At 42.3% G+C, this 27,133-nt stretch overlaps 1 protein-coding gene across 1 annotated transcript; it reads left to right on the forward strand.

The window, feature by feature from the left end:
* The first annotated feature begins 9,170 nt into the window (after positions 1-9,170).
* Positions 9,171-27,049, forward strand: DHRS7 (dehydrogenase/reductase 7). Its single transcript, XM_084893121.1, has 7 exons — positions 9,171-9,404; positions 15,691-15,843; positions 18,352-18,458; positions 19,119-19,358; positions 21,618-21,740; positions 23,148-23,363; positions 26,815-27,049. Exons 1-7 carry the CDS (start codon positions 9,272-9,274, stop codon positions 26,860-26,862), a joined length of 1,020 nt encoding a protein of 339 aa, XP_084749247.1. The 5' UTR covers positions 9,171-9,271; the 3' UTR covers positions 26,863-27,049.
* The last annotated feature ends 84 nt before the right edge of the window (positions 27,050-27,133 follow it).

The following is a 27,133-nucleotide window of genomic DNA, read 5'->3' on the forward strand; positions in this document are numbered from 1 at the left end:
TTCAATTAGCAGTCATTCCCTTTTCCCCACCTATTTTTCTTAGAACTCTTCCCTTCTTCTCCTACCTCATAATGAAACATCTAACCTTTGGAAGAAGTGGGAAGGGAACTTCTGTCCTTACTTCTGTTTGTTGTATTCTTCTGCAAGGGGGAGGGAAGACCCATCTGATTGTTGAGATTCGAGAGAAGCATATTTAGTAGAGTCCCATTGAGTTCCCATGGAGCTTTAGTATAAATGAGACAAAAATTCCCTTCTGGATGGACACAGCCCTCTGAACACAGAGCCTGATTAGCAGACATATATACTGATTTTAGAGAGAGGTAGAAAGAGATGGAGAGAGAGAAAGACATCTATCGGTTACCTCCCATATGTGCCCCGATCAGGGATCGTACCTGCCACCTGGGTCTGTGCCCTGACTGTGAATGGAACATACAACCTTTTTGGAGTATGGGATGATGCTCCAACCAATTGCACCAACCACTAGCCAGGGCAGCAGACAGTATTTTTATATAACAGACTCAAGCCCGTGCGCCCTACTTGCCTCGTGGAGTGTGGGCTGAATGTCAGTCCCCGCCTGCCCCTCAGCTGGCTCCTTGCACAGGAAATAACTTGCACTCGGGTATGCAATCACATCTTTAGAGCTGCCCTGCCTGCAAAGAGCAATCCTTTCCTTCCGCCCTGGTTCTGCGGGTAAGCATCCAAGGGCCGGCTTCCAGAGGCAGGCCTGTCTCTATTCTGTGCTTGACAACTGGTGAATGAATAATGATGAGACTAATTAGGAAAGAGGGCATGGAGGGACCAGAGTTTTAAACTTGTTGCATGCACATGATGTCCTGTGTGTCACCTTTAGTTGTCTAGTAACTGGGTGGATATAAGAGTTTGGAGAATATATATATATATTTTTTAAACTAATATATGCCAGATACTATGTTAAATGATTGACATGCTTTATTTCACTTAATTTTCCTCAGACTCTGTGAGCTGTGTATTACCATCTCCACTTTATATAATAGATAAGGAAAGCAAGGTCTTTCTCAAGGCCACACAATGACAGAGGTGGAATTGGAATCCAGGTGTCTGTGCCAAACCCCATGTTGGAGGTTGGGGTTGGAGGGGCTGGTTTGGAAGTCTTTAATCCAAAAATGATGGCTCATTCTGCATTTGCATTTGTCTTATTAAGATTGCACCCAGGTGTTCTTGTCAGTGTAATTTATGGCATATAGTTTAATTTATACAATATAAGCCTGCCTGCCTTCCTTCTTCCCTTCCTCCCTCCCTCCCTCCCTCCCTCCCTCCCTCCCTCCCTCCCTCCCTCCCTCCCTTCCTTCCTTCCTTCCTTCCTTCCTTCCTTCCTTCCTTCCTTCCTTCCTTCCCTTCCTAAGAGATCCTCGATCCTCATCTAGTAGTATCTTTTAATTACTGTTTATTTTTCCTACCTTATAAGTCAAAATTGAGGCTAGATTTCAGTTGGCTTTAACAATGTTACTATGTTGTCGCTCAACAAATCACAATTTAATCTGCTTTGATAGAAACATAACATTTCCACAACGGGAGGACCAATAGCTGACCAAGCTCACAGCTTACATTTTCTTTCAAGAAGTTAAAAGTTTTATCCCATGAGCTAGAATTAGCATACGCAGCATAAAAATTGCAGCTGGCAATGTCACAAAGGAAGTATTTATTTACTTGAATTTATTTTTGAGGTTGCCAAAGTTAGACAGCAGTTCCCATTTATTTTGATGCGTATTATCTCTGTATCACTCTCTCGCTCTATTTATCTGTTGTCTGACTGTTTGTTAATGCATTAGAATTCATTTTTTAAAATTACAATTCTAAAAATAGAAAATGAAGGCTTCTTTAGAGGAACATTTTATCAGACCATATTAAGAGACACAAAGGAATATCCAGACAGCTCAGGTATCTTGGTTTCCATGCACCTTCCATTGAAGTTAAGAAAAAAATATCAAAAATTCTATTTAAATCATCTTGGACAAACTATTGAGTAATAAACACAGATCATCCAGTAGAGGGCAGTGCTGACTTATTCATGGGCACCTTCAATATGAATATGAACACAAAATCTAGTTATGAAACTCTCCTTTTTCTCTCTCTCCTTCCTTCCCTCCTCCCTCCCCTCCCTTCCCTCCCTTCCCTCCCTCCCCTCCCTCCCCTCCCTCCCTCGCCTCCCTCACCTCCCTCCCCTCCCTCCCTCTCTCTCTCCCTCCCTCTCCTTCCTTCCTTCCTTCCTTCCTTCCTTCCTTCCTTCCTTCCTTCCTTCCTTCCTTCCTTCCTTCCTCCTTCTTTCCCCTCCCTCCCTCCTCCCTTCCCTCCTTCCTTTTTCCCTCCCTCCCTCCCTCCCTCCCTCCCTCCCTCTCTCCCTCTCCTCTCTCCTTTTTTCTGTCTTAACAGACAATAGGTGGTTTTATCCAGGATACTTTGAATTCAGCAGCAAAAGTACCTTTGTTACAAAGGAGCACAGCCATCAGCTTTGCTCTCAGAACATCCAAGTTTCTGAGCTGTCTCACCCTCAGTACTTATGAAAAGGCACATTTCTGAATGCAGAGCTAGACTAAGGTAGTGTAGATACCATGTCCCACTCCCCCAATTCCAGTCCCCATTAGTGTTCCTTCGTTGACTTTGCTTCTTCGGGACTTGTGCTGAGGAGGATACTTCCTTCCCCCGGGTTCACGTCTAACCACCCCCATTCTTGGATCTGTAAGTAATACCGTGTTTCCTCCAAAATAAGACACCCTCCGAAAATAAGACCTAGCGCATGGAAAGATAAGACATCCCCTGAAAATAAGACCTAGCGCAACTTTGGGAGAAAAAATTAATATAAGACACGGGAAACAGGGTAGATCCTGTGACTTTACTTCCTTTGTGTGAGTGTATTGAATCTGTGCTTTCTATCAAAGCATCTCTAAGATTTTGACCATCCCAAGAGAAAGCTTCGATGTTGATAGATCTGTTGCTGACCCAGTGTGGGTGGCTTGTGCCTTCTCATTCAGCAGGTCATAATTTGGGTATTATTAATTTAATACACCAACTATAGGTCTCCCAACACAGACATTTTTTAAACGAGTATTTCATCATATTTTTATTGAAATATTATCGATATATCCTATATAATAAAGAGGTAATATGCAAATTGACTATCACTAAGATGGCTGTTCCCATGTGGACACAAAATGGCCACCACCAGATGGCCGGCAGGGGAGGGCAGTTGGGAGGGACCAGGCCTGCAAGGGAGGGTAGTGGGGGGCGATTGGGCCTGCAGAAGAGGGCAATTAGGGATGTCTGGGCCTGCAGGGGAGGGCAGTTCGGGAGAACCAGGACTTCAGGGAGGCCAGTTAGGAGCAACAAGGCCTGCAGGAGAGGGCAGTTGGGGGGATAAGGCCTGCAAGAGAGGGAAGTTAGGGGCAACCAGGTCAGCAGGAGAAGGCAGTTGGGGGTGACCGGGCCTGCAGGGGAGGGCAGTTAGGTGTCAATCAGGCTGGCAAGGGAGTGGTTAGGGGGTGATCAGGCTGGCAGGCAGAAGCAGTTAGAGGCAATCAGTAGGCAGGCAGGTGAGTGGTTAGAGCCAGCAGTCCTGGATTGTGAGAGGGATGTCCAACTGCCTGTTTGGGCCTGATTCCACCAGGATTCGGCCTTAATGGGCAATCAGACATCCTTCAAGGGGGTCCCAGATTGGAGAAGGTGCAGGCTGGGCTGAGGAACAGCCCCCCATCCTGTGCATGAATTTCGTGCACTGGGCCTCAAGTAAACATTATATTAGTTTTAGGTGTAAAACAGAATGATTTGATATTTCTATATTCTAAAAGCCCCACAATAAGTCTAGTTAACATTCATCACCACATATATCTACATTTTTTTTTCTTATGATGAGAACTTTTAAGATCAATTCTCTTAACAACTTTCAAATACACAATACAATATTATTAACTACTGGAGGCCCAGTGCACCAAATTCATGCACTGGGGTGGGGGAGGGGGGTAGTTGTCCCTCAGCCCAGCCTGCATCCTCTCCAATGTGGGACTCCTCGGGTGATGTCCAACTGCCAGTTTAGGCCCAATACCCCAGTTTAGGATCAGGCCTAAACTGGCAGTCAGACATCCCTCTCACAATCTGGGACTGCTGGCTCCTAATCACTTGCCTACCTGGCTGCCAGCCTGATAGCCCCCTAACCACTCTCCTGCCAGCCTGATTGATATCTAACTGCTCCCCTAGTGGCATGATTGAAACCTAATGCTCCCAGCCAGCCTGATCACCCCCAACTATCCTCCCCTGCAGGCCTGGTCCCCTGCAACTGTCCTCCCCTTCCGGCCATCTTGTGACAATGTGGGGGCGGCTATCTTGTGACAACATGAGGGTGGCCATCTTGTGGTGGCCATCTTGTGATGACGTGGGGGTGGCCATCTTGTGACAATGTAGGGTCAACTGGCATACTACCTCTTTATTATATAGAAGGATAGTCACCATGCTACACATTACATCTCCAGGACTTATTTATCTTATACAGTAAATTAAAGTTTGTACCTTTTGGCCATCTTCACCCATTTCACACACACTCCAACGCCTGCCTCTGGAAACCACTCATCTGCTGTGTCTTTGAGTTCGAGGTTATTTATTTATTTTTTTATCTAAAATTCCACATGTGAGCCGGGACCGGTTTGGCTCAATGGATAGAGCGTCGGCTTGGGGACTGAAGGGCCCCGGGTTCGATTCTGGTCAAGGGCATGTACCTTGGTTGCGGGCATATCCCCAGTAGGGGGTGTGCAAGAGGCAGCTGATCAATGACTCTCTCTCATTGATGTTTCTAACTATCTCTTTCCCTTCCTCGCTGTACAAAAATTAATAAAATATATATATTTTAAAAAAAATAAAATAAAATAAAATTCCACATGTGAGATCATACAATATTTGTCTTTCTCTGTCTGACTTAGTTCACGTAGCACAATGCCCTTATGGTCCATCCATGTTGCTACAAATGGCAAGATTTCCTTCTTTTTATGGCTGAACAATATTCCATTGGACCTGGATACCACATTTGCTTTATTCAGTTATCCATCGATGGACATTTAGGTTGTTTTCATGTCTTAGCTATTGAAAATAATAATGCAATAAACATGGAGTACGGATACCTTTTTGAATTAGTGTTTTTAATTCCTCTGGATAAATACTCAGAAGTGGAATTGCTAGATCACATGATAGCTCTATTTTTATTTTTTTGAGGAGCTTTTTGCTCTTGAGGGAGAATATTCTCTCCCCAGACTTCCTCAGCCACTCTTTTCACTCATAGGATCTTTCTCTTTTTTTCCAAGAGACTGCCAAGATTGGAGGATCTGGATTTTTAAAGTTATTTTTTATAGATGTTTTTATTATGGAAGTTGACAATTTTCTTACACACAACTGCCTTCATCTTGGCTGATCTGTGCTTATAGAACTTGAGCCCATACCATCTTGACCATTACTGAAAGGAGGGAAGGTGGAATACCAATCTATCACAGCTGGAATTCCTAAAAAACTTGGTTGGGACTTTATTCAAAGCATTTCAATGACACTCAGAGAAGACTGATTTATTCAGTTTTAACAACTCTCATTCTAATATCAACTTAGGAACTTTAAGGAGGTTGAACGGATAAGGAAAGAAGAATTCAAATAAATGTTATATTAACATTAAGCTAAGTATTGTAGATGCTTCAAAAGACACAAGTTTTGCTACTGTATCTCAAAGAGCTTAAAGCTCCATTGGGGCAATAATATACTAACCCTGAAAATGATTAGAGAACGTTATCAGATACAATGCCCATCAGAAGCAATTGTAAAAGAGTTGAGACTAGGCAGGAAGTGAATATGTCTTCAGGTAGCTCAAAAATTTTTTTCTAGAGAAGAATGGGAATGGGGAAAAAGAGGGAGTGAAGGTTTGCAGAGGAACTGGAAAAGAAGAGCTGCTTAAGGAAATTTAATTACTGCAAGTAACATTCTTTAATACATTTCAAGATGATGAGGAAAGTTTGGTAGGCAAGACTGGAAAATAAAACATCGAGGAGGGTCTTTTTACTTCCATTATTGTTTTAAAGTTGTATTTGACTTCTGCCAAGGAAAATAGGCATTAGAGCATGCAAGGTATTCCAAGAATTAGAGAGGCCAGAAGTTCTGCTGCATGATCGCCTGGAACTTTCTCCATTTGACAATCTATCGCTCTGAGCCATGACCTAGTTTCTATGCACTCTAACTGGGTCTCTGTGAGGCTTGTGGATTGAAAACTCTCTTGCTTTTAAATGCTTAAAAATCAGAAAGTTGCACCTGTAAAAAAGAAGGATCTCTTACCCTTTGAGACAGCATGGAGGGACCTGGAGAGTATAGTGCTAAGTAAAAGAAGCTAGTCAGAGAAAGACAAGTATCACATGATCTCATTCATATGTGGAATCTAATGAACAAAATAAATGGATAAACAAAATAGATCCAGAGACATGGAAGCGTGGAACAGACTGATGAATCTCAGAGGAAAGGGGGAAAGGGGGCAGGAAGAGATTAACTTAAAAATGTATATGCATATATGCATAAACCATGGACACAGACAATAGTTTGGTGAAGGCCTGGGGGTGGGGTTGTGGGTGAAGGGAGAATGGGAGGAAAAGGGGACATCTGTAATACTTTCAACAATAAAGGCAAATTTAAAAAAACAAATAGGAAAGTTGCTGTTGCCTGTTCAATACATGCAGGTGATAAGTAGGGAGCAATTAAATGTTTTGAAGCTCTTTCTAGTGGAAACTAATCAAGAATAGCATCTTAAGCCCAAACCGGTTTGGCTCAGTGGATAGAGTGTCGGTCTGCGGACTGAAAAGTCCCAGGTTCGATTCCTGTCAAGGGCATGTACATTGGTTGCAGGCACATCCCCAGTAGGGGGTGTGCAGGAGGCAGCTGATCGATGTTTCTCTCTCATCGATGTTTCTAGCTTTCTATCCCTCTCCCTTCCTCTCTGTAAAAAAAAATCAATTATATATATATATGAATAGCATGTTAATATTTTGTGTAATTAGACTATGGTGTTTTGCTTTCATTCTGTTTTTATAGTGTTGTCTACTATTAAGATGTGAATCATGGCTTGGTTAGGGGAGTATTTAGCCCCAAACTATGATATGGTTTGCCAAAACAGATACTTCTGCCAAGAATAAGTTTGTGTGTTGTCAGAATCATGTAGAGTGCTGAAATAGAGCATATAATTTCAGTCTTTTTTTCCTAATTGTGAAAGGAACGTTCTAAATCATGGATCATTGCCTTGGCAATGACTCACGCGATGACCACATCACTGTTCTGGCCTCATGAGAAAAAACAAACACACACAAGATTTATCCACTGGCATGGCTCAGTGGTTTAGCATAGACATATGAACCAGATCATAGTTAGATTCCAGGTCAGAGCACATGCGTGGGTTGCAGGCTCAATTCCCCAGTGTGGGATGTGCAGGAAGCAGCCGATCAATGATTCTCTCATCATTGATGTTTTTATCTCCCTATCCATCTGCCTTCTACTCTGAAATAAAATATTAAAAACAAAACAAAACACGAAAAACAAAAGCAAAACAAAAAACAAGACTTGAGGAGAAGGAGCAGCCAATACTGCTCCCAAATGAAAATAGTCAAGGGGGACTAAGCTGCAGAGATTCTCTTTTTGCCTCCTGGCAGTTGCTTAAGAAATAATGTGGCTTATGTTTGAATCGTGTTTTTATAATTATTGAAATGTTATATTTAAATGGTTAAAGTTCTGTCAGCTCATGCATGGATTGATCCGGGAGAGACGGGTTCCACGGCCCCACTGGCCTCAGGAGACGGCTCATTTGTTTATCTGTCCTTTGTTTGCTTTGAGCACTCTGGCTCCCAGTTTTGTGATAAATTCTGTGCCATGTGGGAAGAGGATATTCTGATGGCTCCTATTTATGAAAATCTTGCTGAGCATATTCCCCAGAGGCATTAGATTCGGAGGCTCGATTTTTCTCACCGGTGAAGAGAACAGACAATTTTGCACTGCAAAGATATTAGTTATAATAGTTGTTTTTCTGATGAGAGTAACAGATTCTTTAAACAGATTCTTTAAACATAGTTGAATTCAAAAATAAATTATGCCTCTATTCAGGGAAATTTAAAATTTCTGATATTGAAATTTATATATTAATTTGTTTTCATTTTCCAATGCATGAACTACTGTTGAGGTGACATGACTGTCTGGTTTTATTATAGTTTGCGTATAGTCAGGGTTCTCCACAGAAATAGAACCAATAGGAAATACATATACTACACACACACACACACACACACACACAACAATAAGTAATTATGATACTTAATGAATAGTAAGTCTGAACTGTGATTCTCTCCTTGAATTAATTACTGTGTATGAGCCACATCACGGGCACTTTTCCATTTAAGTCATCTTCCATATACAGACTTCAACTGCGTTTGGCTCAGCTTCCCATGAGTGCTCATGGCCGGTCCAGGCCGACGTTGCACTTCCTGGTCCAGCCTTGAGGCCAATGTCTCTTGCAACGCGATTTCCAAATTTAAGTTGACACGGGACCCACTTAACTCGGAGACTGTGTTAATTCTTCGATGGGGGGTTGGGTCCATTTGATGGTCTGTTGGATTCATTTAGTTGAGGAAAAAGGAGGAGGCAGAGGGAGGTTGCGTCCTTAGGTCCAAATAGATGCGGTCTTCCTGTTGACGCAGCAACCAGAGCCCTGAACACTGACCTCCAAACGACCGCTAAAGAATCGGTTTTGATATTACAATCGCAAGCCTTTGGTTCCTACCACAACCCTCTATCCCCGTCCTCCGTGCGGGTACACTCTCTACCCCCGCGCGCCTCAGGCTGGGGGTGCGGGGCTGGGCGGGGCCCGGGGGGAAGGGGGCGCTACCGGGGGCGGTGCGGGCTGGGCGGAGCCGAGGGGGGGAAGGGGGCGCTCCCGGGGGCGGTGCGGGGTGGGCGGGGCCCGGGGGGAAGGGGGCGCTCCCGGGGGCGGTGCGGGGTGGGCGGGGCCCGGGGGGAAGGGGGCGCTCCGGGAGGCGGTGCGGGGCTGGGCGGGGCCCGGGGGGAAGGGGGCGCTCCGGGAGGCGGTGCGGGGCTGGGCGGGGCCCGGCGGAAGGGGCGCTCCGGGCGGCGGTGCGGGGCTGGGCGGAGCTGCCGGAGGGCGGGGCGGGGGCGGCCGCAGACGCCCGGAGCTGCGGCGCCGCCGGGGCGGGTCCGCCTTCCCCGCGGAGCCGGCGCGGCCGCGATGAGCGGGGACCTGTTGCTCTGGCTGCTGGCGCTGGGCGCGCTGCTGGCGCTGGCGGTGCAGCTGCTGCGCTTCCTGCGGGCCGATGGCGACCTGACCCTGCTGTGGGCCGAGTGGCAGGGCCGCCGCCCAGGTGAGGGCCCGCGGCCGCCCCGGGCCGCGCCAGGCCGGCCCCGGCCGCCGGGATTGCGCTGCCCCCGCGTCCCTCCCGGGGGAGGCGTGGAGCTTCCGCGTCGCCGGGCTGAGCCTGTTCCTGCGGCTGCGGGTGGGGGCGGACGGGGCGCTTCTGCCCTTTGTTGTTGTCCCTCCGGGTGGAGTGGACTTGGTCTGGAATGGGCGGGCGCCGAGCTGTTCGCGGGGTCCCCGGGAGCCTTGGAGGAGGAGGGAGCGCATCCCCCGCTGGGTAAGGGAGGGGTCCCTGTGCGGGCGGGAGCTGCGTATTTCTACTGGCTGACGTCGTTGATCCACGACTTTTCACTCTCCTGGGGTTTTGAAATGGTAAACGTTGAGATTGTCAACGAAGAGAACACCTGGACCTCTATAAATTTAGGGGAGAAGGTTTTTATTTCGGTCAAATTGAGAAGAACTCCGAGAATCCTTAAAACTGTGCCTGAACTTGGGAGCGCGAGGGCTGCTGATATAGGTAGAGAAGGAGTAAGCGGGAAGTACATCCGTGTCAGAGATTAGCATTTCACACCAGGTGGGAAGGATGTACAGATAAGGTTGGGTCGGGCCCCGCTTGTCATTGGGGAATCTGAAAACAGAGTTTGGAGACACCCTTCAAGGCAAACTTCTTTTCAGGATGCAGAAAGAACAGCACTGCTTCCTATCATTTATTTTTCATGTGATTATCCCCATGGAATATGCCCAGCAAGGAATTTGAAAGGCCCTATATTCTCCTTTGGTTACTGTTTTTTAATGAGAGCAAACGTTCTCCACATAATCTGGAGTTCACCTACTTACTGGAATAGTAAAGGTATAAAGTCGGCAAGAACTCAATTGGCATTTTGCCCGGAGAAAGGTCATTATTGGCATACTAAAGGGGGCATTCTGCATGTCCCACCTGTATCTGTGCCCTGCTTACCATTTATTAAATACATTCTAATAAATGTGCTTGGCCCTTTATTATTTACAAGGACTCGTACAAAATAGGCTTTGCTCATGTTACCTTCCAGGTAGGGAAACTAATAGAGAAGCTTAATGACCTGCCCAAAGTTGGGCTTTGGATTCATAAGGGCTGGGGGACGCGGGGTTTCCTTGGACCCCGCTTCCAGGAGGAAAAGAGTCATCATTTAGAGATGTCCGTTTGGAAGTGAGAACGCCTATGCTTTTAAAATGGGGCCGGGAGAGAAGGGGAGCGGTATTGCTTCAGTGAGGGTGAAAATTGGTTCTCGGGGACCGAAACAAATCTTAGAAGGTCCCTCCAAAGCTAAACCCTACCAGACAAAATCTTACTCTGTAGTATTTCATTTCTCTCATTCTTTTTTCATTGGGGAGTAAAACATATGCAACTGACATTATTGAGTTCAGGCAAAATACACCACACATATGCAAGGGCAGTGCTACAAAACTGTGACAAATGGATGGCTGCGGTTGGCAGACTCTCTCTTGATGGTTTGCTCCATCTCAGCAGATGGAATGCACCTGCCTGCTGGCTGCTTTGTGGATGTTTGTGTTTGAGCCTCAGTGCTTTTGAATTAAATTGGATTTGAGAAGTCCACAAAAAATAGTTTATATTTTGTTACTTAATTCTACAAAAAGATATTCAACCGCTGATTATGTCAAGCATTGAAAAGGAGAAATGTTGACAATATCTAGCAGCCAGTTAAATGAAAAGTTATTTTCACATATCAAGCAAACGTTAAAAGTTAATGTTACTAAACATAGATTTTAAGAAATTTAATTATTTTCCAATGTTTTACTTTTGCTGGAAAAAAAAACAATTTTGGAGGATTTTAATTACATTGCTCTTGTGTAGTTATATAATTTGCATATGTAGTTTGACACATTATCATTTATTTAAGTAAACACATTACATTAAAAGTTACCCTGCAAATACGGATGTAAAAGTTAAGTGTTCATTTTTAACTTTTAATTTTTAAATTTAGCTATTCTTACTGAAGAGTAACCTTGATAGAACTCTTTATGTACAGTATGTAAACATATGTAGATTATCAGTGAAATTCAAATTCTATGGGGGGGGGTTATTAGGAAGAAAATGACTCTTGGGGGTGAGGGTGCTACTGAAAAAAAGTTACAGGAATATGGGGTAGACTCAGGTTCCAAACAGCTCAGACTGGGCAGACCAAAGTGAAAAAATATTGTCCTCCTCATCTTCTCTGGAGAGTTAGTTTTTGTTACTTGAAAAATAAGCAATGTATTCACATAATGGAAAATTAAAAATACAAAAGGTTGTTTAGTGAAAAGAAAGCTCTTGCTTCCCCAGCTAGCCAGTATGCCTCCCTAGAAGGCAACCACCATTTCCTTACATATTCTTCTAGAGAAATTCTCCGCATTCCCAAGCATATATCTCTCCCGATGACATTTAAGGGTGACTAATTTTAGATACTGCACCTTAGTCCAGAGGAAAAATCTGTGGCACAAGGCCAGAGCGGAGAAAGTCTCAGCAGCAGCAGCACATGTGGCGAAAACTCAGGTTTTAGTTGACAGTCACCTAAATATGAGTCAACTGCGAACTGAATGCCAGAAAAATTAGGCAAGCCCCGGAGATATTTAGTGTCTTGAGGCAACAAACGGCAAACAACAACAGATGTCTCCTGTCATCCGGGTCAGCCTCTGTGCTGGGCTCTGGGGACCCAGCGGTGACTGCTGCAGCCACCGCCCAGGCCCTCACACGGCCTGTCTTCTGGGGAACAACCGGAGCAGTTCCGTCATCTTCCCCTGCTCTGGATTGCACAGACCCCCGGGAATCCTGTGTCCTGCTCTGCTCAGCTCCTCTCCATAGAGCGGGCCATTGACCAACTAGAGATTGGGCCGAGGGGTGTGAGCGGAAGAGGGCGGTAACCGGATGCCCTGTCATCTGAGGGAAGGTAGCAGAAATCCGAGGTGTTTATGGATTATGTAGCCTTAGAGAGAAGCAGGAGAGGAGAGGACTTAAGGAGGACATAGCAGCTGACTTCAAAGAAATGAGGGATTGTCAAGTGCGAGACTGGCTTGAGTTATTCTTTCCGATGCCCCAAGGCATCAGGTGCTGGCCGGGAGAAGTTAAAGGTACATCATCACCTCGCTGTTAGAATCCTTGAACTCCCTGAGTGGTCAGGCAGGTCCGAAAGAGGCTCCTGCCTCAGAGGTTACTAGCTTCCTTATCCCTCGGGGGAATGAAGTGGAGATTAGCCAACCTGAAGAGAGAATTCTCACACTGGGTTTGGGGCTGAACTATAAGTTTCCTCCCAACTTCTAGAACCTGCTTTCAGAGGCTGTTGCGGGAGACCGCGGTCTATGCCAGATTCTGTGGAATTGGCAAATGAGAGTTAGTGCTAAAAAACGAAAAGATTTTCTTCGCGCGGAAGGTTCCAGAACTTGCAGGTGGACTAAAGTAAGCGTGAGCCTGGGGTTTTTCATCATTGGGTTTCAATAGTATTTGAACATCCGGGTGAAATAAAATCTTTGTTAGTCCTATGCTAATTAGTCAATAGTTATTATAAACAGACTATATTTACCCTCGGGTCTGAGAATTGCAGAACGTTGGAACAATCAGAAGTCTGTGAATGGATAAATGACTATTTGAATATACATTTTGATATTCCTGAGAAAGTCCTGTAGGAGGTGCCTCTGTTGTGCCTTTCCAGGAAAGCATATTATATAATGGGAAAGCGTTGTAGACAAGACATGGTATTTGGGATGTTTGCATCCTCAGTTCAGATATTTACATGAAACCTCTTTCCCGAGGACAAGTTGCTTTTTCTTGAATGGCTGAAAAACAGTTGGGTTTTATTTTTTTAATTTTTAATTTTAATTTTTTAATTTTTATTTTTTTAAATATACTTTATTGATTTTTTACAGAGAGAAAGAGAGAGGGATAGAGAGCTAGAAATATCAATGAGAGAGAAACACCGATCAGCTGCCTCCAGCACACCGCGCACTGGGGATGTGCCCACAACCAGGGTACATGCCCTTGACCGGAATCGAACCCAGGACCCTTCAGTCCGCAGGCCGACGCTCTATCCACTGAGCCAAACTGGTTTTGGCAACAGTGGGTTTTAAAACATTGGTTATTTTAAAATGCGGGCACCATGGTCTAGTGGACTTTGGAGCTAGATGTACCTGGGCTCATATCCCAGCTCTGCTAGGGCTCTTGGGAGATTGTTCTACAGTTATTTATATTAGTGTGCCAGGCACCGAGGATATATAGCAAGGAACAAGGCAGATAGGGTCTCAGCCTTAAGGGAGTTTGTAGTCCGATGTGGTAAATCAATTTCTGTAAACCTCAGTTTCCTTTTTTATAAAATGGAGATAATTCTTACTTCATAAGGTTCTTCTGAGGATTTTATAAGGTAATGCAAACACATAGGAAATAATGAACAAAATGGTAAGCAGTTACAGTTAGTAACCCCATTGCCCCTGGCTGGAAAAATTGGGACATAAGTTATGTTTTGGTTTTAAAATATCTGTTTTTAAGAGACTTAGCAATGATCACAATGAACATTTGATTAAGCTCTGAGTATGAGTCACACACTCCTCTGAGAACTCAACAGGTTTTAACTCATTCCTCTCAGCAGGGCTATAGTCCAATTTTCCGGTTATAGAAAATGGAGGCTCTGAGTCCTCACACAGGAGCGTTTCACTGCTGTGCGGGGTGGAGCGGGGATGTGAACCCTGGCAGTTCCAGGAGCTCAGACTGTCAACCTAACAGGCTGTAGAACTGCTTGATGAAAATAGTAAACTAGTTTCCTGATTTTTCATATTTCTAATAGAAAACCAGAAATGCACATAAGTGGTTACTGGTTTACTGTTGTTTAAATAAACACTTTGGATTAGTAAGGCGCACAGGAATGCTGCATCACAGTGACTACACTTTCAGATAGACAGGCTATCATCTACATTGCAAACAAGTTTTTTTCATTGGACAAGAGGAGAATAAACCACTCGTCATTGCTTTATTCCTATAACATTTTTACAGGCTTTGAGGAGAACATGATTGGGCCAGGAGAGTACAGCCTTTCATCTCACTGTCATGTATTTCATAGTGGGCGAGCCACCGGATTCTCCTGAGATGAAAGTGCAGGCATTTGGGGGAACATGATCTTTACTAAATAGGCATCAGATATGATTGACAGATGGGGAACATATGACTTTCGAAGTCCAGGGTGGTCTTGCCATACCATAGAGTAGGACTTAGCATATTCAGATTCATTATCAATACCTCCATTGCAAGAAATTAGAATAATAGAATTGAAAACTGAATAGGACCTTAGTAGTCATCTTAATCTGAATCCCTCGTTTTATGGAGAAGGAAAATGAGAAACTGAGTCTAGGCAGACTTTCTATTTACTTAGCCTTACTTTTTCTCCATTAAATATACAGATAAGTAGAGTCTTGAAGTCAGACCATGGAGTTATAAAGCTTACCTTGAAGTAAAGTCTGAAAAACTCACTCAAGAGTCTGAATACACAAAATAAAGAATTGATAACTGTTACCTATATGATTTATATTCATGCCTTTTTTTTTTAATTGGGGAGGAGTTGTTTTCTTAGGATATTTAATCATTTTTTTTTAAAAATCACTTTATTGAGGTATGATAATCATATAAAAGTGCACATAGCCTAGTTGGTGTGGGTCAGGGTTGAGCCTTGACCCGTGAACCAGGAAGTCATGGTTCAGTTCCCAGGCAGGGCACAAGCCCAGGTTGCGGGCTCCATCCCAGGAGAGGGTGTGCAGGAGACAGTCGATCCATGATTCTCTCTCATCATTGATGTTTCTGTCTATCCCTCTCCCTGAAATCAATAAAAACATGTATTTTTTTTTAAAAAAAAATGCACATAGTTAATATAAACAACTTGAGTTTGGAGATAAGTATACATCTGTTAGAGTCCAGGAATCTTCAAACTACGGCCCACGGGCCACATGCAGCCCCCAGGGGAGTCTGATCCTGCCCGCCAGGTTTTTTGGGCAGTGAGCGCAGCCAAGGTGTTACAGTAGGGATTAGTAGTTCATATAGTCCGGCCCTCCAGCTCTCTGAGGGACCGTGATCTGGCCCCCACTTTAAAAAGTTTGAGGACCCCTGTAATATCACCATAATATCAAGGCCATAAACAGAATATTTAAATTTTTATATGCCACACATTATACCTTCATAATTAGAGGTATTGTTTAAAATACTTTTTTGGGGGGATAATCTTTCTATATGGGTGTAATCCACAGCTTATTTTCTCCTATCAATCCTTATCCTTTCTCAATAGAATGGGAGCTGACTGACATGGTGGTATGGGTGACTGGAGCATCAAGTGGCATTGGTGAGGAGCTGGCTTACCAGCTGTCAAAACTGGGAGTTTCTCTAGTGCTGTCTGCCAGAAGAGAGAATGAGCTGGAAAGGGTGAAAAGAAGATGCCTTGGTAAGTAAATCTGAAACAGCAATATATCAGAATCCAAACTCAAATACAGTTCGGGGAATTTCAGCAGCCAGATGGATTTTCCTGGGCAGTATACTCAGGCTTCAAACACTCCATGTGTTTTGACCCAAATCCTCTTCCTTCTGGTATCAATTAGCTGCCCTGGCCTCTTTCTTCCCTTTTTCTGCTGTCTGTCTTCCTTTTTTTGCACTGCCTCTTGGCATTAGGAAGTGGCCACCAATTCTCTCAAATGTTGATGGATTTTTAGAAATCACATAAATGTCTTCTATTTTTCACATTGGTTCTTATGTATGACACACATGTACGTAATCGCAGAAATTTAATTGGAAAGGATCCTGACACATTCTTGTTTTGCCCTTTAACCTGGCTGACATAAGTTCACAATATCTGCTAAAATGTCAGATATTAAAGTCATGTAGGATGGTATAACATTTTTGTTATAAAGGATGAAGTTTAAAAAAATGCAACTTGCGACGGTATTTTTCTTTTTTTTTCCAACATTTTTTTATTAAATTATTATCTGTGTACATATTTTAACATTGCCCCCCCTCCCATCCACGCCCTCCCTCCCCAGAGTTTTGTGTCCATTGGTTGTACTTATATGCATGTATACAAGTCCTTTGGTTGATCTATTATCTCCCCCAGATCTCCCTACCCTACCTGCTGTAATTTTACAGTCTGCTTGTTGCTTTATTGTCTCTATATCTATCTTTTGGTTCATCAGTTTATAATGTTCTTTATTATCCATAAATGAGTGAGGTCATGTGGTGTTTCTCTTTCATTGACTGGCTTATTTCACTCAGCATGATGTTCTCCAGTTCCATCCAGGTTGCTGCAAATGATGAGAATTCCTTCTTTTTTTTGGCAGCATAGTATTCCATTGTGTAGATGTACCATAGTTTTTTGATCCAATCATCTGCTGACGGGCACCTAGGCTCCCATTTGACCCAGTAATCCCACTCCTAGGAATATATCCCAAGAAACTAGAAACACCAATCAGAAAGGATATATGCACCCCTATGTTCATAGCAGCATAATCTACAATAGCTAGGATTTGGAAACAGCGACCATTTTTTTGGTCATCTTCCTATCATTCTTTAGACACCTTCTTTCACTTTGCTGATGGAACTGACCACCCAGAAATGAGTCAGTTGCATAAGCTACTAGGGCCCTTTCAAGATATTGATTTTTAGAGGAAGTGAAAGGGAGGGAGGGAAGGGGTAGAGAAAGAGGTGGGGAGAGGAACATCGAGGTGAGAGGCACACATCAATTGGTTGCTTCCTACATGTGCCCTGTCTGGAGCTGGGGAATGAACCTGCAACCCAGGTATGTGTCCTTGACCAGGAATTGAACCTGTGACCCTTTGGTGTGCGGTCAATACTCTAACCACTGGGAAACACCTGCCAGGGCTGGGCCATTTCTTGTGATAATTGCTCTTCCACTGTTGAGACCTGCAATTCCTATGCTGGCAAAGATGAATCATATCAGCATTTCTTAGTTGGAATGAAGCTGATTGTTTTCCTTTTATCTGTTAGACAATGGGTGCAAACTTTCTCTTTTAAAATAGTTAATGTTTCACAATTTACTCCTTTGCCCATAAAACCTTTATATATCTCTCTACTTGCTTGTGCGTGTTTTTTCTTATTGGCATTACGTATTGTATTCCAAGGTTAGAATTCACAAGAAAAAAATACTTTTTTAATGAACAGAAATAGAAAGGGCTGTATAGTACAACATGTTTCCTGCTTGGGAATTCCAGGGTTATGTGTTTTTCCTTATTTGTCTCCTGGGATCTTTAGCTTCTGGAGGGAAGCTTTTATGTGTCATGTCACTGGAGGCCTCTGAACTTCTTACTGATCTTAAGCATAAACTTTGTTTTTCAATGTGTGTTAAAAAGCAACTAACTTTGTGAACCTATCATAAAACAAAAGTGCCTCTGTACTTTAAAGAAATTGCTTCCAAAATGTTTCTAAAATATGTTTTTTATTGATTTCAGAAAGGAAGGGAGAGGGAGAGATAGAAACATCAATGATGAGAGAGAATCACTAATTGGCTGCCTCCTGCAAGCCCTCTACTGGGGATCAAGGCCGAAACCCAGGCATGTGCCCTGACCTGGAATTGAACCATCACCTCCTGGTTCATATAGATTGACACTCAACCGCTGAGCCACATGGACGGGTCCCTCCGATTTTTTCTTAGCATGTAGCACTGTCTTGACTTCTTCTAGATTCTGTTCCAACATTAGACTGTTTACGTACAAGTTGAGGAGAGCTATTCTATTTCCTGTGCACCCAGCCAGCTTTCATCCAATAAGATGTTGCCACATTACCACCAGTCCTCTTCTTGATCACTGAGAAACTCTTCTGCAGAGCCACTCAGAAATGAGTTTGTTGCCAAGTCTGGTTGTGGGATGGGTGTTAATGCAAGTATCAAAGAGCTTGACTGAACTATTGCATGACCTCCTCACTAATTTTTAATGTCTTTATTTAGAGAATGGCAATTTAAAAGGAAAAGATATACTTGTTTTGCCCTTTGACCTGGCTGACATAAGTTCACATGAGGTGGCTACCAAAGCAGTTCTGCAGGAGTTTGGTAAAGTAAGTAGCGTTTTGAATTGACATGCTTTGCTTTGAAGTAGCTGCAAAGAGATTCCCATTTGTGGTGCTTCATTAAAAGGGCTTTAGGCAAATGGGTCCATGCAGTGAGATCAAGGCCTATGAGTTGGGCCTTTTAATTTCTGAGTTGGTGGCTTTGTGAAATTAGTACTTTCCATCCCTTAACGAGTACTAACTCCTCCATGTAGAACACATGTGTCAAACACAAGGCCCGCGGGCCAAATCCAGCCCACCAGGCCTTGCAATGTGGCCCGCACCGCGCTGTCATCACTGCACTCCGCTGTCAGTTTATGACATTGTCAGTTTATGACTGTTCAGTAAACCATTCGGCCCGCGATTTAGGCTGGATTTTAGATTTTGGCCCCTTCTCTGATTGAGTTCGACACCCCTAATGTAGAACATTAGAAGCTAAAAACTCAGTGCCTTTTATTTTTATGACACTACTTTCCATAAAAAGTCACCTAATAGAAATTTAATTCCATGGGTGACTTCTAATTTTTTATATTTTTATACTGACTGGAAATATACCAGTCTGTTCCAGTGATGTTTCAAGTTATCAATATAAGTAATCATCCCTAGGGATTCCATCAGTCCATCCATAGGTCATCACCAAAGAGCCTGTTTTCTAATTTTACTGTCTAGATCGACATTCTGGTCAACAATGGTGGAAGATCCCAGCGTTCTCTGTGTGTGGAATCCAGCATGGATATCTATAAGGAGATGATAGAGCTTAACTACTTAGGAACGGTGTCCTTGACAAAGTGCGTTCTGCCTCACATGATCGAGAGGAAGCAAGGGAAGATTGTAACTGTGAATAGCTTCATGGGTATCTTGGGTGCGCCCCTTTCTACTGGATATTGTGCAAGCAAACATGCTCTTCGGGTAAGTCTGCTCAAGCAAACTTTGATAGAACTGACCTAAATGTACATGGGGATATAATATGGCCATCACTGTAAGAGGTCATTGGAACTGGGCAGTTATGTGGAGAGACAGAAAGAAACCCAAGGAGACCTTTGATAGATATCACCAGAAGATGTTAAAAAAAGACTTGAGCCTCACATGCCTCTTTGTAATTCAACAAACATGTATTGAGTACACCTACATTGTGTCATACACTGCCAACAGATCCTGGGGATATAAAGATGAGATATGGTTCCTGCCCTTAAGAAGTATAGTCTAGTCAACATGTCACCCTTCCCCTTCTCATTTCTACCATATCTTCTTGGCAAATTTGGGGTCTACTCCTCACTTTTTTTATATACTGCAGGATGTAGTTTTCCTCCCTATTTCTGTGACTTTTTTCCCCCCTTCCCCCTATTAGGTGGGATTTATCTTACTTGGTTTAAATGTCAGAAATAGGAACTACCCACTAGATGTTTAGCTTTGACCTTCATATTCTTTGCTGGGATTAGCTTTGACTCAATTTACCCTGGGTGCTTTGAAAGAAGAAAATCTAGTCAAGGCAGAGGCTAGGAGAAAAGCTTGGTTTGGTTTGCTTAACTTATGAGATGTGAATATTAGAAACATATGAATTTTTTAATGTTGGCTAAGAGTGGATATGAAGAATTGTTATTAAACTGCAACGTGGAACAAATGAGATCACAAGGCCAAGAGGAGAAGAGTGATTAAAGGAGACACACAATTTATAATTAATGCTATTGAAGGTCAGTGTACATAGAATGTTTCACTGTTGGAAAATGAGACGAATAACTGTCTGATCATCAGCTTCATGAAAATTTGAAGCTCTCGTTCCTTAGGACGTCCTTTCTGTTGTGAAAAGTAGACAGTTGAAGAGAGTGATGAAATGGAATGCTGCACTGATGATTTCCTCATACCTGGCACTATAAGGTATCAGGCACTTCCTGCAGAGCAGTTGCGCAAGTCTCGGGCTGGCAGATGCGGGAAAAGCAGTGACACCGTATGTTTGGCACCAAGTATCTCATAAGACACGCAGGATGTTTTCAGTCAGACAATATGAGTGTCTGGCCTGCCCTTCCAGACTCATTGTTTTGTTATTGGATCTGACACAATGTGGCAGATTGAGACTAGCTGCTTATATCAGTAGCTGAGCTCTGGAACCAGAAAGCTCTTTGAAGAGCACGTTTCCTTCCCGATGCCCAGCAAGCTGTAGCATGAACTTGTTTATCAATGAAAGTTCGCACGCTGTACCAGATGTGATTTCAGACAAGGACAGGTGTTGATGTTTGATGTGTGGGCTCTCAGTGGTGTCTGTCCTCTCTCCTCTTTGCTAAAGCGGGGTGGAAAGCTAAGGGTTTGGGAGTTGGCTCACTTAGCTTTTTTCCCTGCCCGTGAGTTAGGCTCTGCATGTGTCTCTGACAACATGAATCCTCACGGGCCCTATCTGTTTGAGGTCAGCATTAAGGGCTGGTAAAACTATTTAATGTTGTTGGATCATAGGTAAATGTACCCTGGGTTAGCTGTTTAGGCTTTTCAGTAGTTTACTCAGCGTCTAGTCTTGGACCATTTCCTAAATTAGGAAAAAAGACTAGGGAAAGATGTTTACTCCCTGTTTGGGTTATAAATGGCCAGTGTCTTTAAGTCTGGAGGGTCTTTAACCCCCCAGAAAAGATGGGTGTTGGCTGAAACTAATTGTCTGTTAAACTAGTAATAAATAGAAAAAGTTGAATTTTTCCTTGAGAGTGTGTTAAGTACTAATCCCTCTCACTCGCTCTTGCCCCAGTATGGGCACCTTAAACCACAATGAGGGATAAAAAGAAACCAAATCTGAGTGATTTTCAGTGGGAAACATGCACCCCTTTTGGAGTGGGTACACGGGGACTGGTCTAAGGAGGGTGTATCAGAATCTCCAGGGGGCAGTTTTTCACCTATCCAGTGCTTGTCTGCCCTAAAAAAATCACTGATGGCATGACCCTCCACTTCCAAACAGGTGAGTCACTCATAACCGGAAAGAGCTGAGAACGCTATTCTTGATTGCCTCCAGTCTCAAGGTTAAAAATGGCTGATAAGATTGCACAATTACATTTCATGTGCTTTATTCAGGCGTTTCAGAACATATTTCATAATGTGCTGCTATTGTCCTTCACAAAGACAAGTAATTTCATGCTAATAGTAAGCATGAGAAGTGTCTGTATTTATTTTATTTGCTTTATTTCATATTAGGGTTTTTTTAACGGCCTCCGAACCGAACTTGCCACGTACCCGGGGATAGTGATTTCTAACATTTTCCCAGGACCAGTGCAATCAAATATTGTGAAGAACGCCCTGACTAATGATGGAACACAGGTAAACATTTCTAGTTGGGAGGTAATTTGAATGGTTTAATAGCCGTATGTAGGTTTTGTATCACTGTGCCTCAGGGTTTTCATGTTAGAGCTGCTTATGACTTATTTACAAACCTTAACTCATGGCATTAGGAAAATTGTTAAGGTTAGCTGATCGTGTTTTAGCAGCCAGTTTTAATAAAGGCTAAAGAAATTGCTGAGATATTATGGTAAGTGATCCACTATTATGTGATTTTAAAAACCAGTTTCTATAAATTCATAAATTATAACAACACTGAGAGGTTCTGTGTGGCTGAATTTCAGTATATTAAACTGACTGGGCTTTTAAAAAGGAGTCCCAGTGAAGGAGCTTAGAAAAACACTTGTGGCATTTTGATAATTTTATTTTAGCCTCACCCAGGTCTGTGTTTTCCTCAGCTCAGATTACACATCATAAAGTGATTTATCAAATGAATAGCACGTGTCTCACGAAGAATCCAGTGCCACTTAATAATACCCAAATCCCTCTACAGACCAGGAAATTTTTCTTCTTCATCAAGATTTATGTCTACTGAGACATAAGTCTGTATATGCTTCTTTGTAAATGTTAACAGATATAATTTATATTTTCACATTTTTTTTGTGGAGGCTTTAAGGTAAAATAGAATAATTACCCAATTATAGGAATCAAGGGACTTGGGATTAGACCTGGTTATTATAATGATCTGTGTGAGCACAGGTGAGCTGCTACCTTTCTGGGCCTCAGTTTGTCATCCTAATAAAAGGCTAATATGCAAATATTCATCACAGCAGGGACCTGAGGCTGCATGGTGCTGGGCTGGGGCAAGGGACCTGAGGCCATGCCCCTGCCCTGGTGCTGGGGCCAGGAGACCTGAGGCCTCACCCTCCCCAAGACCACGCCCTCTGCCCCAGCGCTGGGATGTAAGGCTGCATCCGGACCCAGCAGGGCTTGACAGGGGTGGGGACGGATGGCCAGATCTTGATGTCACCCAATGAGGGTGGGCCTGTCGGACACTTCTATTATAGAGAAAGGGTAAATAGCAATATTAAAATACTTCCTCTACTTAATTCTTTTTTAATGTGCACCAATTTCATGCACCGGGCCACTAGTTTATTTATAGAATGGTAGTGGGTTAACTAGATCAGCAGTGCCAGATTTGTTCACTACCAAGAAATCACTTTTTATCTTTTTGTTGTTTTACCCCCATGGAGTCTAGGGGTAGCCTTGTTTCCTGTTAGGCTTTTGGAAACATTATAGGCACCTATTATTATCCACTGGGTCTGAAAAGGCATGAGGTCACACTCAAAAGTCAACTAGATGACTTCTGGGTCCTTTCTAGCTTAAAAGTTCTGTGAAATGCCTTGGTTAAATACTCACCATTCCCTTAATGTTTGAAATATTTCTTAGGCTGTACATAGTGACGTGGACCAGTCCCACAAGATGGCAACCAGCAGGTGCGTGCGGCTGATGCTAATCTGCATGGCCAATGACTTGAAAGAAGTTTGGATTGCGGATCAACCTTTTTTGTCGATGGCGTATTTGTGGCAGTATATGCCAACCTGGGCCATGTGGCTAACCAACAAATTAGGGAAGAAAAGGATTGAGAACTTTAAGAAGGGCCTGGTAAGAACCATTTATAAATTTCTTAATACATGTCAATCTTTAGGGAAGTATGAAATTTTTCGAGTGCTTAAAAACCTTTCTTATTAACTGCACTAATCTCATGATATCAACACAAAATATACCGTGTTTTCCCGAAAATAAGACATCCTCCGAAAATAAGACCTACTTACAGGTTTCCTTCTGAGTGAAATATAAGGCATCCCCCTGAAAATAAGGCCCCCCCACTAGGCTAAACATGAGAGATTTGGTCCACTGATTCTGAAAGAAATGGAGTCACAAGAAATTCACCAGGAAATTCAGGAATTGGATTGTTATGATGATGTTCCAGAAGATGATGACATGATTGTCATTGAATAAATGAGTAAATTCTTGATACTGTAGGATTCAGTTTGTCTGGTTTGTGTTGACAACTACCGTACCGTATACAGGTAATAAATTTCCTTTATTTTCATTTAACAATAAATGTGTACCGTATTCTTCTTCATGGAAAAATAATACGTCCCCTGAAAATAAGACCTAGCGCATCTTTGGGAGCAAAAATTAATATAAGACACTGTCTTATTTTCGGGGAAACAGGGTATTAGCAGTATTCTATGCCCCATGCATATCTGTTGGTTTATTACAAATTACTACTGGTCTTGAAGAAAAGTTTTCTACAAGGTAAAATCGAGTCAGAGATTGCCATTTTTTGCTTCTACACTCATTGTTTGGCCAGTGTATGTGCCTAATGCGCTTTCTCCTCACAAACTCGTATTCATCCTATAAGTCTCAGTTCTGGTGTCTCCTCCATGGGTTGATACCTTAGTGCTCCCCGGGAAGTCAACCTTGCCTGGTGCTTACCAGTTACTGTGCTGTTAAAACTGATGTACTCACGCTGGGAAGTGCTGGTTCCTTTGAGTTGATTTAGAAGCACTCTGCACATCTGAGCTGTGCCTATGTCCATGTCTAAGAAAATATGCTGATAACTCATTTTTCCAACAGCCATTCTTTTAGGAAAGTGAGGAATAGTATGAACTGCTTCTGAGAAAATTGTGACCATCAAGAGTTTAATATATAAACAGCACAGGAAATGCAAGGAGTTATGCCAAAAATTACAGATATGATTACACAAAGAAAGGTTATTTCTGTGGATCGTTTTAAAAAAAATATATTTTATTGATTTTTTTTTACAGAGAGGAAGGGAGAGGGATAGAGAATTAGAAACATCAATCAGCTACTTCCTGCGCACCCCCTACTGGGGATGTGCCCATAACCAAGGTACATGCCCTTGACCGGAATCAAACCTGGGACCCTTCAGGCCGCAGGCTGATGCTCTATCCTCTGAGCCAAACTGGTCAGGGCAGGATGGTTTTATTGTTGAAGTATGTCTTTCAGTGATATTTTTTTTTTTAAAGAAAGAAGTTAGTAGGGATTGACATATAAAGAGAATTCTAAAATGGGATCATACCATATGTATCATTATATAACCTACCACTATTTAAGCAATCCATGAATTGCCAGACATTTATTTTGCTTCAACTTTTTGCAGGATAGCAAAAAATGAATTAGTGAAAAAAAAAAAAAAGCAAAAATGCTTAAAACAAAATGCTTTAAAAAGACTTAAAGGTTATAAAACTTCCATGCTGCACTAACCTCTCCAGAGCTTGAAAAATCATGAAGGTGAGGGGGTAAAGGGAAGTTATACATTTTCTACCAACTTGTACTATGGACTAGTTTGCTTTGTGCCAAATTATTTGTTAGTATTTTGGTAATGTTGGGTCTTGGTAGTGTAGGATGGGTCTAAAGGTAGAGTTTCTTCAAAGAGAACATCTAAGTTCTATGGAATACAGCTGATAGAGTGGTATTGTTATCCACGGATGGATAAGAATTCAGAGGGAAAGGCTAGAGGTGACAGCATTCTGGTGCCAGGCTATCTTATTCAGTCCCGTGACCTTGGGCAAGTTACTTCTCTGTAAATCAATAATCCCATCTTACAAAATGGAGATTACTGATGACAATAGCATCTAGTCATAGGATTGTCATAGAGATTGAATGAGTTACAGGGGTCTTCAAACTACGGCCCGCGGGCCACATGCAGCCCCAAGGGGAGTCTGATCCTGCCCGCCAGGTTTTTTGGGCAGTGAGCGCAGCCAAGGTGTTACAGTAGGAATTAGTAGTTCATATAGTCCGGCCCTCCAGCTCTCTGAGGGACCGTGATCTGGCCCCCACTTTAAAAAGTTTGAGGACCCCTGAGTTAGTATGTAGAAGTGTTATACTTATTGAGGATTAGCTGTTAATGCTTTCATTTTGATGGTACAAGGCTACTGAGCTAATAGATAGTGAAGATCCAAAAGTTAAATAAGAGGCCAGAGAGATAATACATTATAGAAATAGTTGTTTCAGAGGGGAAAGAAGGACCAGGGGCTAGAGTTTCAGTCCTACTCTAGCAGATGTTATTTTGTTTTATTTACACAATATCTAATTATAAAGTATAAATATCACTCAGCAAATCTAGCATTTGATTACATTTATCCTTTGCTAACAGTGATGGCCTTTCACTTCCTACCACTGTCTTTAATATATTATTTATTACATGGTCTTATTGCTTTATTACTTTTTTAAATGATAAACTGGACATCATTTTACTTCCCAGGACCATTTCTGAGATATCATATCTCATTTTTCACTCAAAACCATGTGAACTAAAAAATTGTTTCTCACTTTTTTTTTTTACTCAATTCTCTCCTCCTTGCTTCTTTCCTCCACATTATTTTCTATTATATATGCCCATCTCCTTATTTTGATTTGTTTATAAGTATCTAAGTTAAGAGAATGCCAATATAGCTTTAGCCCAAATTAAATGTAGTTGGCAATAATACTTGAGTTTGTTCCTGTCCTTGAGGCTAAGAACAGTATGTCTGGAACTTTGATGAATTTTTATTATTTTAAGAGATCAAGAACAATAGCTGCATTGACTTTTGTGTTTTATTTTTTATCATACTGCAAGTTCTTGGAAGTGGAAAATGCGTATCTTCCCAAATGAAATGTTACATCCTTAGGGATAAATGAGTTGCTTTGTTTTCTATTATAAGCAATATACTAAAAGTTCACAAAAACATTTTAGAGTCATCAAATATTTCTATTCTAAATATTCTGACTCTTTGTAATGATTAAGACAAGTCAGTGTGGGTACGATATGCTACTCTAGAGAAGTACATAATAGATTTCAGCATTTATAAAATGGCATGAGCAGATGCTTCCTAGTGATAGAGACGATAATGATGCTAAATCCATTTTCTAGCTCTAAGCTCTAGAGTTTTAGCTATGATTTTTATTCTAATTTAAGCATTTACTCAGGTTTTAAAAGAATTCTCAACAGTGAATCATAATTTTATATCTCCTTAAAATAGAAGGAATTGTCAAAAACTGGGGTAAATTAAAGGAGGGACTGACTCATGTCACTTTGTTCCAGGATGCAGATTCTTCTTATTTTAAAATCTGGAAGACAAAACATGACTGACAGAGTACTTGCATTTCAAGCCACTGGAGGGAGAAATGGAAAACATGAAAACAGCCATTTTCTTGTGCACAGAAGACTAACTTGTGATTTTACTTCTTAATATATACAATTTCTCTTTCAACATGTAATAAGCAACAAATAAAAGATTATTATGAAACTTGCAATAAAGATGGTAATATGCACTACATTCTTGGATAAGAGATCGTATTAACATATTCTGGCATTTATGCTTATAATCTAGGTTAGTGGAATGCTAATCAAAGAATTATAG

This window comes from Pipistrellus hanaki (genome assembly GCF_964339955.1).
Source record: "Pipistrellus hanaki genome assembly, chromosome: 1".
NCBI lineage: Eukaryota > Metazoa > Chordata > Mammalia > Chiroptera > Vespertilionidae > Pipistrellus > Pipistrellus hanaki.

Coding starts and splice junctions, on each gene's coding strand:
- DHRS7 (XM_084893121.1), top strand. CDS start 9,272: ATGAGCGGGGACCTGTTGCTCTGGCTGCTGGCGCTGGGCGCGCTGCTG. Junction 9,405..15,690: donor GTGGCAGGGCCGCCGCCCAG/GTGAGGGCCCGC, acceptor CTTTCTCAATAG/AATGGGAGCTGACTGACATG. Junction 18,459..19,118: donor TTCTGCAGGAGTTTGGTAAA/GTAAGTAGCGTT, acceptor TTTACTGTCTAG/ATCGACATTCTGGTCAACAA.